The sequence below is a fragment of the Lolium rigidum genome, chromosome 3 (assembly GCF_022539505.1).
Source record: "Lolium rigidum isolate FL_2022 chromosome 3, APGP_CSIRO_Lrig_0.1, whole genome shotgun sequence".
In the NCBI taxonomy this organism is placed as follows: domain Eukaryota; kingdom Viridiplantae; phylum Streptophyta; class Magnoliopsida; order Poales; family Poaceae; genus Lolium; species Lolium rigidum.
The window spans coordinates 381358881-381373922 of record NC_061510.1 but is presented as its reverse complement, the minus strand read 5'-3'; the positions used below and the strand labels follow the sequence as shown (position 1 = coordinate 381373922).

The following is a 15042-nucleotide window of genomic DNA, read 5'->3' as shown; positions in this document are numbered from 1 at the left end:
CAGGTCTAGAGGATTGCAGGTTGATAGCATCCACACCTCAATCGAAGAACAAGTCGCAATGTTTCTTCATGTTGTGGGTCATAACCAGAGGTTCAGAGTCATCCATAGCACATTCACGCGATCCACGGAGACTATCTCTCGGTACTTCCAGTAGATGTTGTACGCAATTGGGGAGCTCAGAGGTGACATGATCAAGCCAGCATCATCGAACACACCACCCAAGATCAAGAATAGCTGCAGGTGGTTCCCTTATTTTATGCTGAGTACAAAATCATGTCCGTTCTGCTTATGAGATTTGTGGTACTGTCAGAAACAAGACTATGTGCTAATTTTTTGGCAGGATTGCATTGGGGTTATTGATGATACTCATGTGACTGCAAAGGTACCGAGATCAATGCATGCAGCATTCCACGGGAGGAAGCACTGCACCAGCCAGAACGTGCTAGCAGCTGTGGATTTCGATATGAGGTTCACATACATGCTTGCTGGATGGGAGGATTCAGCTCATGATGCGAGCATCCTGTTCGACAGCTTGACCATGCCTGATGGGTTGCAAATCCCTGAGGGTAAGTTCTACCTTGGAGATGCTGGATATGCATGTCGACCTGGTATTCTACCTCCCTTCAGGAAAAGAAGGTACCACCTCAACAAGTTCACTCCCAAGAACCGACTTCAGAATGCGAAAGAGTTGTTCAATCTGAGACACTGAAGCCTTAGAGCCACCATTGAGAGGGCCTTTGTTGCATTGAAGAACAGGTTCAAGGTCTTTAACCAGAAACCGTTCCACACTTTTGACACTCAAGTAAAGTTGGTCATTGCTTGCTGCATTCTTCACAACTGGATCTTAGGTTGGGACGAGGATAACTTCTTTCAAGAGGTTGTCACTTTTGACAAAGTTGAGACCGGCCATGGCGTGGAGGCAGGCGACAATGAAGCTGGAAGGATAAGAGGCAAGAGTGAGCAGACGCAATGTGGGAAGCCAGAGGCTAGACCACCATTTGAGAAGGAGAAGAACAAGTGAAGAAGTGAAGAAGAAGAACCCCCATTTGATCCCCTGTTTATCAAACCCCAATTTGATCCCCGTATGTTGAACTACCCCGTGATGATAAACTGACATTCGTAGTAGCTAGGGAGCATCGTTATGAACCACCATTTGTACTAACTAGGGTTGATTTCGTGAACTGCTAGCTTCGTTAGTCCACAACTGTCATGAACTGAGATTTATGTGTGATGGGAGGTCATAACATGATAAGGCTACCCGTTTGTAGAGAAGAGGTGATGGGAGGTCATAGCATGATAAGACTACCCGTTGTAGAGAAGAGGTGACCTTAGACATGACTGGATGATACCAAACAAGTGTAACCTCATCTCCATACATATTTGGGGTTGATTGCATGCAAACAAACAAAAATGCCTTTTTAACCCAAACCATGCAGCCCGACCTACCAAACAACAGGTCAATTTCAGCATGTAGCTCGTTCCGAACGCGTAGGTGCCCTCGAATTGCTGCGTCAGTGAGCCACGAATACGGGAACGGACGATGTCAACCCGGTGCAAATGCACCCCATTAGGAAATATATTTTTTAAAAATACTATTTCAAAGCTTCAGAAAAAATTGAAGAAAATGCACGCATGTATACATTATGTTTGTGCAGATTTTTGCATTAAAAAACGAACATGTGTAACCTACACATAAATGTGAAAATGGAAATTCGTATTTCTCTGAACAATACAAAACCAATTCTTCAAATTATTTTTTTCAATAATGAAGAAAACATGTACACGCGCACCCAGATTTATGCTCGTATTTTCACATAAATACCAGCGTCTCTAATCCGGGAACAAAACCGCCACCGCCACCGCCACCGCCACCGCCACCCATGTCGAGGCTGGGCCTCAACATCGACCTAGACGACGTCGCCAGGCGCCTCAGCTTCTCCCCCGACCCCGACCACCGCCCGCCGCAGATGCCGCCGCGCCAGGTTGGAAGGTTCCGGGTGGAGCCGGCGCTCTCGCCGATCGCCGAGGAGCAGGAGCAGGAGGCGGCGGCGACGCACACCCCCGCGCGCCCTCCGCCATGGGTCTCGTCACCGTCGCAGGCGCCGCCCTCCGCGCCTCACACGGGGACCTACGAGTGGCCTGCGATGTCCCTACCCCCCGTATCGCCGTCGCCGTCGCCTTTCCGCGCGCAGGTCCCGGCTCCTCCCACGCCGCAGCAGGTTGCGGCGGCGCTGGGGAAATTGGAGCAGGCACGCCAAGCCGGGCTGCAGCAGGCGTGGGTGGCGGCGCAGCAGCAGCAGGCGCTCGCGGGATGGGAGCAGAGACGTCAGGACGGGCTGCAGCAGCCATGGGCGTTGGCGCAGCCGCAGCCGCAGCAGGCCGCATCGACGGGATTGGGGCAGGGACGTACGTCGGGGCCGCAGCAGGCGTGGGCGGAAGCGCAGCAGCAGCAGCAGCTGAGGCTGTACACGGTGGAAGGGGAGCCCGCGGGGTACAAGACGAAGTGGGAGGACCTCCATCCCTTCTCCCAGCACCTCCTGCTACAGATCGAGTACGATTTACGCCCGAATAACTCTTGCTCGTCGATCGAGGGATTGGGCATTCGTTCACCATGTTCTGTTCCGATTTGGGGGCAATTGATTGATTTCTTAAGGCGAAATTCAGGCGCATTGTGTTATTATGATCTGAACTGAACCGTGGTTCTGTTGGTCACATTGCGTTCTAGATGCCCGTCTTCCCTGTCGAAATCTGCTGTTGTGGTTTGTTAGATTCCGCCCGCTGTGACGTTCTGAAGTTTCGAACAGCTTGTGGGGTGCGAAGTCTGCATGTTTGGGGGATGACTTATCTGTATTTTGCCACATTGCTCACCTGGTTCATCTGTGATTTGCAGGGACAGGATAAGGGAGGAGAGGCAAGCGTGCGAGCAGTTGGAGCAATGCAGCCGCCTCTGCGACCCGTCAGTCTCCAATAGCAGTTTTGAACTGGATGCTCGTCACATTACACAGGTTTGCTTCTTCTGATTCTTTGTTACTGCGTGTGATTTATTTGCAATCCATGGTTGGGAACGTTTCAGCCTTCACAGATAAGTGCAGTACTACCAGATTATATCTAGTACTGTCAAGTTTGTTTCCATTGTGCGTTTGCTTATCACTATGGTAGCGTAATCCTTCAAGATTACACAGTACCAGCCAACATTAAGTGCTCTTTTGTAATTACTGAACTGCCGCACAATCATGCGACTAGATAGTACAAGTTAGATGTTTCTCGGTGATAATTGAGTTGTACTCTGTGAAATCTATTTGTAGAGTTGTTCATACTTCATTCAAAGGTTTGAAATGCTACCATTGCAATGTTCCTCCACAAGATTTGGATGTCGGTAAGTAGTGAGATCAACCAGGTGTTGGGATGTATTAGTGTCAAATAGTGTTGTGACGTTTACATGTTGTATGCATGGAAGATACACCAGAAAGACATCTGCACAATGCAGAAACATAGATACATCTCTTACTTGCAGAACTATCTCTTCAGTCTCGGCTATTGAATTGACTGATTTTTTTCTGGGACTTTAACTTCAAATGAAGAAGGCTCTCAGGACTACAAGGCAAAAAAAATTCGCATAATGCATGAAGCCAACTAGGAAAAAAACACATTTAACTTGAATAATTGTTTTTGACAGGAGCAATTTTTTCTTCCTGTAACAGGAGATTGGGTCAATCTCCACCATCATGAACAGGGAGAAGGCTTCCATTCAGAGATTAATGGATTCTGTCAAAGAAAGTATGTCCATTGCAGAATTTGCTATAGGTTCATATGTGAACTTGAGACCATGGTTCGTCAGCAGAGGTGCTGCAAATACCAGTTTTGCAAACCATGCTGGATCTTCAGCCGCTCGTACTCATGGCTCTGTAAGGCGGCCCTCTATCTTTATGCAGCGCATTGTTGACAGATTTGAGAAGCAACTTGAAGAATGTTGCAAATTGATTGGAGAGCTAGAGCAGCTTGTTCAGATGAAGAATACTAAAACATATCCAGCTTCTTTGGAATCTCTGCCAAAAGTTATGTCGAACATGCATGACTATTTTATCTTTGTTGCTTCTAAGGTAATACCCTGTACATAATACCATTGTTTGGCAACTATAGTTTGATGCTTTCGTAGAGAAATGGAGCTTCTCTAACATTTTCTTTGGTCCAGGTGGAAAATCTTCATCAATATGCTGATGCAATAAGGATTCAATATCTTAATGATCTGCGGAACAGTGGTAATCGGAATGATCCATTTGTGGAAGCGGATAGAAAAGAGGCAGCGAAACAAGAAGCCGCTTCCATAACAGTCCATCCAACATTGGCTGTAAGTAAACCTTCAATTTGTATAGCAGTTCTCAGTGTTCTCACAAGTAACACTTGATGTAGTCAGGTTAGTAAACCTTGAATTTTGTGCAGCAGTTCTCCTCCCAGCTAACATCTTGCGTGGTCATGTTAAACTTTGTTTCTCATCCTATCCTTGATTGGTTTTCCAACATTCATTTTTTTGTGATTCTCCTGTGTATCTCTTCTGAGCTACAGGCCCACCTGTCTCCACACAGAATGGTGACACCCCAAAGCAGGCGTCAGATGTGTAACTGAATCAGCTTCGCATCAGTCCTTTTTCTTGTATGTCCTTCTGACTCCATCCCTCTTCCCTCCTTTTTTTTACAGCAGCCTATGATTAACTTGTTTAATGAGAAACTGCAGTGGAACTGTCTGACATAAGGGCAGACTGTGCTTCCAGATGTAAAAATACCTGGTAACTATATGAAACCTATACGACTCACAGGATAAATCGGCTGTGGCCACCTCAGTTTTCTTCCTATCCGTGGCTAAGCTAACATTGCTTCAGCAGTTTAGCCCATTTAAGGTTTAAAAACGCTGGCATTGACTTCTGTAAATCACTCAGTGATGAAACCTTTTTGTCGTCCAACCACTTACAAAGTAATCAACTTCGAAGATACTTTATTATAATCTTCTTCGACCAAGCTACTTGTTAGTGTATTGACTGTGAATCCATTTCACGTTTGACTTTGACATAAAAAAAATCTTAATTGTGGAGCTTTATACTTGAAGTGTTGATTAACCATCAGGCATTTAGGTGTGACATGGGAATTGTGATATGAGATTTCTCTTGAAAAGGATGGGATAAGATGTGATTGTGTAAACTGCACCATTGTTGATTATAAATGCCACGAGAACTATAACGATGCAGGTATTTTTGGTTAAATAAAATATAAGGCTAGAAGGTGATTGCTATTTGGCTTCTCACTGAATGGTTTGGATTAGTACTTGATAGAATTTTCCACACAACAAGGACTTGGTTAAACAGTATTTTCAAATGCATCTAGGGCCACATTCTCTTTGCTGTGTATATAACTTTTCGTATGCATGTGGCGGTTTCTCTCTCTTTTGCGGAATAAACTTCATGTTTTCTAAGATAATCAACTTGCCTTTTGGTTAGGACGGTCAGCTTATCTAAACTTCTAAAGCGCCAAATTACATGCTTCTGTTGCTTCGTCGAAAGCTGCCACATTAGTACCCAAGCCATATAGTATGTTATCATGGAGGGTCCTTACTCGGTTATGGCATGTAGTCATATTCAATTACAAATTCTGGTGGTCTGTCCAGTCTAGCTGTCCTCTTGCTTTGCCATTGCCTCTTTGGTTATGTAGTATTATCTTTGCCTTGTTTCCCAGACGTAAGCGCTGACGGCAGTTCATACGCGTAGGGTACCCAAAAAATACTGGGAACTTTAGCCGTTGACATTTTGCTAGTTGATCATTTCTGTATCTGGTTGTACACCAAAGCCGCTGCCAGAACAGTCCATCGAACATTGCCTGTAGATCTGTAAGTAACCTTCATTCTGTATTGCAGCTTTCACAAATAACATCTCATGTAGTCAGGTTAGTAAACCTTGAATTTTATGTAGCAGTTGTCAGAACTAACATCTCACGTGGTCAGGTAAAACTTTGTTTCTCATCCTATCCTTGATTGGCTTCCAATTTTTATCGTTTTGTCATTCTCCTGTTTATCTCAGACAGAATGGTGACACCCTGAAACAGGCGCCAGATGTGTAACTGAATTAGCTTCACATCAGTCCTTAAATTGTTTAATGAGAAACTATAGTGGAGCTGTCTAACATAAGGGTAGACTTTGCTTCCAGATGTAAAAAATACCTGGCATTCTGACAACTATATCAAAACCTATAGGACTCACACGATAAATCCATGGCTATGGCCACCTCAGTTTTCTTCCTTTCTGTGGTGAAGCTAACATTGCGTCAGCAGTTTAGCCCATTTAAGGTTTAAAACACTGGCATTGAATTATGTAAATCACTCAGCGATGAACCTTTGAGTCGCCCAACCACTTAGAGGGTAACTAACATTTGAAGTTACTCCACTTTATTAGAATCTTCTTTGACCAAGCTACTTATTAGTGTATTGACTGTGATAATCCATTTCATGTTTGACTTTGACATACGCAGTACAAATGATATTAATTGTGGAGCTTTATGCTTGAAGCGTTGATTAACCATCGTGCATTTAGGTTGTGACATGGAAATTGTGATATGAGACTTGTCTCTAAAAAAAAAGGGTACAGTGTGATTGTGTCAACTGCCCAGCTGTCTGACTATAATAACACAAGAACTAGAATATTGAAGGCGTTTTGGTGTTACAAAATTTAGGACTAGAAGGTGATTGCTGTTGGGCTTCCCACTGAATGGTTAGGATTAGTACATGATAGAATTTTACACACAGCATGGACTTGGTTAAACAGTATTTACAAATTATCTAGGGCCATATTGCTGTCTACACGATTTTTCACATGCACGTGTGTGTTTTTCCTCTTTTTGCGGAATAAACTTCATTTTTTCCAAGATAATCAACTTGTTTTTTTGGTTTAGGAGGATCTGCTTATCTAAACTTCTAAAGTGCCAAATTACATGCTTATGTTTGCTTCGCTGTAAGGCAAGCCATATAGTATTATAGTATGTTATCATGGAGGGTCCTTACTCGGTTGTGGCATGCTGTCATATTGGATTATCAAATTCTAGTGATCTCCCCAATCTTCCTGCCCTCTTGCTTTGCCATTGCCTCCATTCGCTATATATAAGTATTAACATTTCCTCGTTGCCCAAGGGAACGTAAGCGCTGACGGCAGTTCATACATCAGATACCCCAAAAATACAGGGAACTTTAGCTGTTGACATTTTGCTCGTTGATCATTTCTGTATCTGGTTCAACTGGTTGTGCACCAAAGCCGTACATGTTACATGTCAGCATGTGAATGCCCCATCTCTGAATTGTTCTCTAGCTAGCCATGTTACAACGCCATCGCCCATGCTGTTTAATTTATTTATTTCAAGCCCGGCGTGTTGTACACCTGAGATGGATGGATCTAACTTGAATTCGCCGTGCAGTTCGGAGATTCGACCGTCATGCTCGTCGGCGGCACTTCACGTGCGTAATCAGTGACATGGACCGCGACTGGGGAAGCTACGAAGAAGCGACGCCCCGGCAACAACCACTTGGGACCGGTCAACTTTTTTGCTTGGTTTTGCTTGGCTTTTAGGAGTAGGAAATGGTTGGTCATAGTGGTGCTCCAGGTCGTTGTCGCCAGTGCGGTAGGATTCAGTCAGGTCACACCGCTTCCCGGGTAATGCGAGAGAAGGCAGCCCAGTTTGCTACGACCATTCCCATGACGGGATTCTCTGAATTTTGGCATCTATTCGTTTGGAGTGCGATATTCCGTACTAGGTTGCTCAATTTTGGGATCATGTACAGTGTGAAGATGGATCATAGCTGTGATTACTGGTCAGGTAGGAAAATGCATAGGAACTGTACAGAAGTTGGAAGGGAGCAAACTCCCACAGAAAATATGGAAGTGGTCAAGCGGATAGGTATACAAATATACAATCGAGCTCTTATCTGTTTCCCCGGAAAAAAGTACTTATCTGTTGTTAATACATCTCGTTGTATCATGGTTCTTGAGACTGCATTCTTCGTATCGTACATTTGTGCCAACAAATTCGGTTGTATTTTCGTATTACTATGTTCAGCACAGTAACTACAAAGCGCTGCACTGTCAACGTTTTGAAGAGAAAGGAAAAAAGAGTCAGGATCACGCGTGAAGTCCCAAACCAACACAAATACAAACAACATCGCCCAAATAACTCCGGAGAGTAGAGCTTTTCAAAATGTAGTCGAAAACTTATCTGGCCACCCAGTCCGACCTAGTTGGGGCGAACCGTGGAAAAAGATCTCCAAAATCTCCGCGGTCCCACGGCCTCCACGCTAACCGAACATAAAGAAGCCGCCGCTCACCTCCCATCCTTCCCATCTCCCACCTCTCCCCCCACCTTGCCCTCTCCGCCGTTGACCTCGTCGGCCTCCGCCGCCGGCGAGGCCCCGTGTCGCCGGAGACCTGTACCCTCCCTTCACCCCCCTCCTTCTCAATCCAATCTACCCTCGCTTCCCCGGCCCGGCTGGCCGTATCACCGCCCGCCGACCCTGGGAACCCTAGATCCCCTGGATTCCCGGAGCGCCCGGTCCGGCGCCGCCCCGATCGCCGCGGAGGAAATGCTCTGGCGCGTCTCGTGAGATCCCGGCCCGCCAAGACCGAACTTCCCCGACGGTGACGCGCGATGGCGATCCGCATGACCGTCTCCTACTCGGGCTACGTGGCGCAGAACCTGGCCTCGTCCTTCGGCCTGCGCTGCACCGCCGCCGCGGGCACCGGGGCGGCGCCCGGCGCCGGGTGCCGCGTCCTCCAGGACGCGCTCTCCCGCCCCTTCTGCCTCTTCTCCTCCTCCCGCCGCCTCGACCAGCACAACGACGCCGAGGACCACAACCACCCCAAACCCAACCCCAAGCCTCTCCCGACCACCATCCACCAAGCCCCTCCCCGCCAGACGCCTCACCAGGACCCTCGTCGCCTCCGATGGCGGCAGCTACTCGCTCTTCGTCTCCCCACCAGGCTCCCCAAAACCGGACGACCCGCCGCCGTCCCTGGCTGTCGGCCTCCTCTCCGTGCTCGCCTCCGGGGTGGGCGGCGGCGCATCCTCACTCTCCGCATCCCCATCCATATCATCCGGCTTGAACCCCGCCGCGCTCCTCCCGTTCCTGCAGGCGAGCAAGTGGCTTCCATGCAGCGACCTCATCACCGGGGCATCCTCCCGCAAGTCCGCACGCCCCGCCGCGGCACCCGCAGCACCGACCCCAGCCCCCTCCCGCCGCCAGCCATCCGTGCCGTCCCCCGCGGTGGCTGCCCCGTCCAAGGCGGGCGTGATGGCATTGCTCGGCGGCAACAACGCGGTAGCTGGCTCCTCCAAGATGGGTGTGAAGGCGTTGCTCGGTAGTAGCGGCGGTGGCGTGGGGGCTGCCCCTTCCGTTGCCGCGCCGCCGGTCGTTAGTAGTGTGGCAGCCTCTGGTGCTGCTGGGATGGTCAGAAAGAGCACCACCGCTCTCGGTACCGGTGCGTCGGTGAGCAGGAGGAACAGCTGGCTGTCGAGGTGGGCGAACTCGTGCTCGGATGATGCGAAGACAATGTTCGCCGCCGTGACTGTGCCGCTGCTCCACCGATCCTCTCTGGCTGAGCCCAGGTCCATCCCTTCGAAATCCATGTATCCGACATTTGATGTCGGTGACCGGATTCTCGCTGAGAAGGTATAGTTAGCTCCCAGTCTCCCACGCGTAGCAGTTTCCTTCCTGTGATGTACGAGTGCTGATGGTGCGTACTTGTTGCAGGTTTCCTACATTTTTCGGGAGCCCGACATTTGTGACATTGTCATCTTCCGTGCGCCTCTAGTCCTTCAGGTATGATATTCAGATTCAGTCTGACTTCTTTCTTCTCTCTGCTTCATGATAGAATGTGGCATGATCAGGACTTCTTCTTTTTTGCAGAACATGGGCTACAGCTCAAGTGATGTGTTTATCAAGAGAGTTGTGGCGACGGGCGGGGACGTCGTTGAAGTAAGCTTTTATCCGAAGGGTAGTGGCTTCTATTTGTCTCCCTCTATTTCTGTTTTTCTGTTTGCATTAGTTCTAACCATTTGTACTCGCCTTTTTTGAATAGGTGACTGATGGTCAGTTATTGGTTAATGGAGTTGTCCAGGATGAGGAATTTGTGCTTGAGCCAGCCAACTATGAAATGGGTCCAGTGGTATGGTATCTTCTAATCTTACCAAGTACCAACTGTTATTATAACTTGTACTTATTTGCCTTGTGTTAAGATATTGATGCCCTGACATATCCGTTGCTTAATATGTTCAATCCGCTGTGCTTTTTGTTAATAGTTTGACATAAAGGCACTCTGATCCATGTGTAGATTGTTTGCTTGTTCATAAGAGCCAACATGACCTGATAGTAAAGCTAGAACTTTCATTTCTTGAAATTACATTGCGGTGTAGTGTACACATATTTACCAGTTGTTATTTCCTTTTTCCAGAGGATACCTCCAGGCTACGTGTTTGTGCTGGGGGACAACAGAAACAACAGCTTCGATTCCCATAACTGGTACGCTGGACCTCTATCTATAAGGTGCACCAGTTCCTAAGCCTGGTTTCAACAGCATGTATCTCATATGCTATTTGTGTCATTACAGGGGACCGCTCCCGGTGAAGAACATTCTCGGGAGATCTGTGCTTAGGTACTGGCCACCATCGAAAATTACAGATACAATCTATGACCATGATGTGCTTCTTGGCGCAGCAGGCATCGCCTGAGGTTTAGTTGGTCTGGCAAATGTCAAACCAACCCATTTTTTGGCAGAGCATCACTGATAATCTCAGCCACATTTTTTCTCCTCTAGCTATTTATTTGATTGATGTCGCCTTGCACGTAATGCTTGGCTGACTCTCAGTTTTTCCCTGCCCTACCAGCAGATGCTTGTTTAGAGGCAACAGTTCTTGTACTGTAACCAACGATTGCACTTGCTTGTGTGTCATAAAAAGGATGAATCAGCATCTATCGCAACACATGGAAATTTTGATATGTTTCTGACACTAGGAGAGCTGGCTGATCTGTTTCAAATGTTTAATGTAAAAGAAATCAAAAGAAGGACAAATTGTTCATCTTATTTCTTGTGGATCGTTATTGCTCTTTAAACTGTATTTGTCTTTGAAGGTGGAAAAGCCATGGCTAGTTTTAAACGTCTTATATCAGACGACGTTTTGGTCCTGTTCGCTATGTTGTGAATTTTGATCTGTATCCAAATGTTTAATGTAAAAGAAATCAAAAGTCCAAATGTTTAATGTAAAAGAAATCAAAAGCAAAACAAATTGTTCTTATTTCTTGTGGAGCGTTATTGCTCTCTCTTAAATTGTATTCATCTTTGATGGTGGAAAAGCCATGGCCAGTTTTAAACGTCTTCAAATATCATACGATGTATTGGTCCTGATTCGCTGTGCTGTGAATTTTGATCTGTATTTATTTGATTCTTGTACTTAAGTGATTTGTTCTTGAGACATGAGAACCAGTTTTCTTGAGGTTCTCCTCTTTATTACTCACAAAACTACAATCTGTGCAGTGCTGTCACTAACCTGAAAAGAAAATGAAGTACCTAGTGTTTGCGAATGACAGAATGCATAGATCGAAAACAAGGGTAAACTTTACCTGCCCGGTAGATTGAATATTGACTACAGAACCAAAAACTTGTCCTTTTTATAGATAGCTTGACCTTCCCCCATCTACAGGTGTAAGTGCTAATTGTTCTAAGAAATGGAAATGTCTTGCACATTTAATCCTTGCTAACAGGAGATTCTCCTTTTTATATCTCCAAACTGTAAACTATGAGAGACGAGAGTACTTCGTTGCTACATTAGAAATGAAATAAAGTGCCACATACAAATATACAATGCTTGGCTCTGGCCGTGCTATGTTCATTAGGAATGAAAGGTTTAAACTCAGTCAGGAATCATGAGCAATTTGAACACTGCATTACAGACAACCCCCATTTTCAGGTACACTTTTGTCCAAGTAAATTATACACGAAATTGATGTATATGTGCAATTTCCTACCAGCCCTATGACTATCAGAAGTAAATAACAAGAAAAAAGATGTTACCACTTCACATCCAATGACAACGGATCAGGGGGCAGAACAAAAGACATGAAGTCTGTGAAGGAAACGTTCGAAGTCAAGCTGCTCCAGGAACTAGCGTCCACGATTTGAAATGAACTCCTTACCTTCTTCACTTGCATAGACTTCAGACGTCCCTCTTCTTGAACCCTAGCGATAACGTCAAGTGAGACTCGCTGGACCATAGGTAAAGTTTTCCACTCTGGAACATCATCCCAGAGGTCATCCTCTTCAGTGATGTCCCTCTCGAGCTCCAAGCGAAATTTTACCAGAGTCAGCGACGTCACTTTAGCTTCGATGAAGTTCATTGATCTATTGAACTCATTCCTCTGGCTGAACCAAGTCTTCAGTTGATTTTCAAGCCTCGGCAGTCTTGGACTGATTGAGCAGAACACACATGCTGAGATCAACCGATCTGACATGTTCACTTCAGGCTTGTCTGAAAGTAACTCCACAGTATCATCAGAACTCAACAAATACTTCATCTGGCCTCCCGACACATCGGTTTCACGCGCAATCATTATGACCGAGCCTACAACACTCACATGAAGCAACGGTGCACATGTTGGGTGGCTGTGAGGCAGTATTCGGCTTAGGTCCTTGTTTGTAGCCAACAAGCTTCCATTTGCTAAAAGACCTATACTGTGAGTGTGGGTGAAGTACACTTTCTGTGCACCAGTAATCTTTAATGCAATACCAGCACCAACAAGCACCCTCTTCAACCCTGTATATGTGGCATTCAACTGCAAATGAGGTGCAACATAAGATTGTGCAGCAGTCGAGGGGAAATATGCATTAGTCAACAGTTGATGTAACAAACAGTGCATGAAACAAAAAAAATTGTTTGAACACTATGAGTTGAACTTATGAAGTTTTATATCAAGTAATTCATGAAAGGCTGTACTCCCTCCGATCCAAATTACTTGTCGTGGATTCAATGAACCTAGAAAGATGTTAGGCAACATTTTGCATAAATCTGCAACAAGTAATTTGTATTGGAGGGAGTAACATATTTAGTCATAGCCAGCTTAGAATAAATGCCAAGCATAGTAGTATGTGGCCTATCTAGTTTTTATTTGGTGACTGTTCTAGACAAAACTAACACAAACAGAAAACAAAGATATCCAGTAGCAATTTATCTCAATTCTCCAGCATACAGAAATCAAAGATATGCAGACTTCACAACTAGAAATTGAAAATCAGTGTATGTCTAATTATCCAATTGCTGTCCCTTCCTTTTCCACCCAGAAGCAGCCCTGCCCACATTATATGGCATGCTAGAACAAAATGCTGTGCATTCTGTCTTGATATTTTTGGAGTTAACTTAAATTCAAAATGAAACATTCAGTAAGTTACATTTAAGTCGACTACATAGGGGCCATTGAGAAGAAGAGGGCATTGATTTGTTCCCCTGGTTAATGCATTAATACCATATGTGTTTCAATGCACTACTTAAATGCATAAACATAGCAATTTAAATGCGCATAGTACACAGTGGACACTCCTATCATCTTCCGTTATTACTATTACCATACAATGTTTCAGCAATACTTACTCTGGTCAAATTTGCAACGTTCAATCAGGGTCAGAACAGCATGTGTAAACTAAACTGAATGTTTCGGTTTGTTTTAGTTTTGACGCATATCCTTAGAAATTTACCAGCAAATCTGGCCAAATTTGCTCAAACTGAGATAATGTCCACTAACAACAAAAAACTGAACAAGGGGGCCGTACTAGATACTAGCATTCAGACACTGCTGCACACCAATCAATTCAATGCCACGGAAGAAAACTAAAAGGGGGAAGAAGCAGGCAGCCGCTATATGATTCACCAACTAAAGTAGTAGTAGTAGTAATCGCTTTCAACTTAGAAGTGACACAACTTTAGTTATATGCAAGCAAGCGGAAGCAAAATCTGACGCAACGGCAAAGCGTAGAAAGTCAACCGCACTCACCGACGGCAACCGGAGCTCCGCGAGGCCCGCGTCAGCAACCGCCACGTCGAACGGGCCCGACGAGGTCGAGGTCCCTGACGCCGTCGCCGAACCCGAGGGCGCCGGGTCCGGGGACGACGTCGATCCCGTCGGGCCCGGACACCTCCTCCACGGCGGGCTGGCCGTCGCGGGGGCGGGACCAGGCGACGGTCTCGTCGGAGACCCGCGCGGCGCCGACGGAGCCGCTGCCCGCGCGGGCGCGGAACTCGTAGCGCTGCACGGCGCCGACGAGCGCGGCGTCGGCGTCGAGCGGCCAGACCCGCACCTCGGCGTCGGGGTCCCAGTTGTACTTGGTGGTGAGGGTGTCGATGAGGTCCTGCAGGAAGGTCGGGTCCGGGGTGGGGATCGGCTCGCGGTCCGGGAAGGTGGAGGCGTGGAGGGTGGCGTTGGAGGTGGAGGTGGTGGTGAGGAGGGAGAGCGAGGCGGCGCGGGTCGGCGCCGGGAGCAGCAGCAGCGCGAGCAGGAGGGGTAGGAGGAGCATGGGCGTGGCCCGTGGTGCCATGGCGGGGAAGGATCCAGAAGGTTCGAGAAGGATTGGGTTGGGGTTTGGTGAGAGGTAGGTTTCGAGTCGAGTTGTCGAGTCGAGGCTTTCCTTCCACGAAAGGATCTCTTCGCGGCGGAGGGGAAGGGGGAAGAAGATGGGTGGGGACGAGATTGCGATATGGCGCTCGTGGGGGGTGGTTAAAGGCGTAATTGGACGCTGACTGTGGGTCCGGAGAACCGGATTATTGGTGGCTTTATGGCGGTTTAACGTTTGTGTTAAACTCTCGACGGCCGGGACCCGGGAGTATGCTTTGCGACAAGTTCGGACATCAACTGCCTGGAATTAAAACTCGAAACTCTCAACCTAAACAAGTAACTCGTGACTCGACTAGTCTCGTCTCGAACTCGGTGTATAACGTTTTATCGTTAAACGAGTTTAAGCTAAACGAGCCGAGTTTAT

At 46.7% G+C, this 15042-nt stretch overlaps 3 protein-coding genes across 3 annotated transcripts; 2 read left to right on the top strand and 1 right to left on the bottom strand.

The window, feature by feature from the left end:
• The first annotated feature begins 1880 nt into the window (after positions 1 to 1880).
• On the top strand, positions 1881 to 6654 carry LOC124697529 (nuclear pore complex protein NUP58-like). The gene is made up of 5 exons (XM_047230110.1): positions 1881 to 2551; positions 2891 to 3005; positions 3702 to 4100; positions 4193 to 4348; positions 4564 to 6654. Exons 1-5 carry the CDS (start codon positions 1881 to 1883, stop codon positions 4621 to 4623), a joined length of 1401 nt encoding a protein of 466 aa, XP_047086066.1. The 3' UTR covers positions 4624 to 6654.
• Positions 6655 to 8368: 1714 nt separating this feature from the next.
• On the top strand, positions 8369 to 11018 carry LOC124704413 (probable thylakoidal processing peptidase 2, chloroplastic). Its single transcript, XM_047236668.1, is given in 7 exon segments — positions 8369 to 8907; positions 8909 to 9692; positions 9774 to 9842; positions 9930 to 9998; positions 10102 to 10188; positions 10474 to 10541; positions 10630 to 11018. Coding segments are annotated over 7 exon segments (1434 nt in total). The 5' UTR covers positions 8369 to 8671; the 3' UTR covers positions 10751 to 11018.
• An 856-nt stretch (positions 11019 to 11874) lies between these two features.
• Positions 11875 to 14715, bottom strand: LOC124700670. Its single transcript, XM_047232757.1, is given in 3 exon segments — positions 11875 to 12848; positions 14061 to 14117; positions 14119 to 14715. Coding segments are annotated over 3 exon segments (1302 nt in total). The 5' UTR covers positions 14602 to 14715; the 3' UTR covers positions 11875 to 12086.
• Positions 14716 to 15042: the final 327 nt, after the last annotated feature.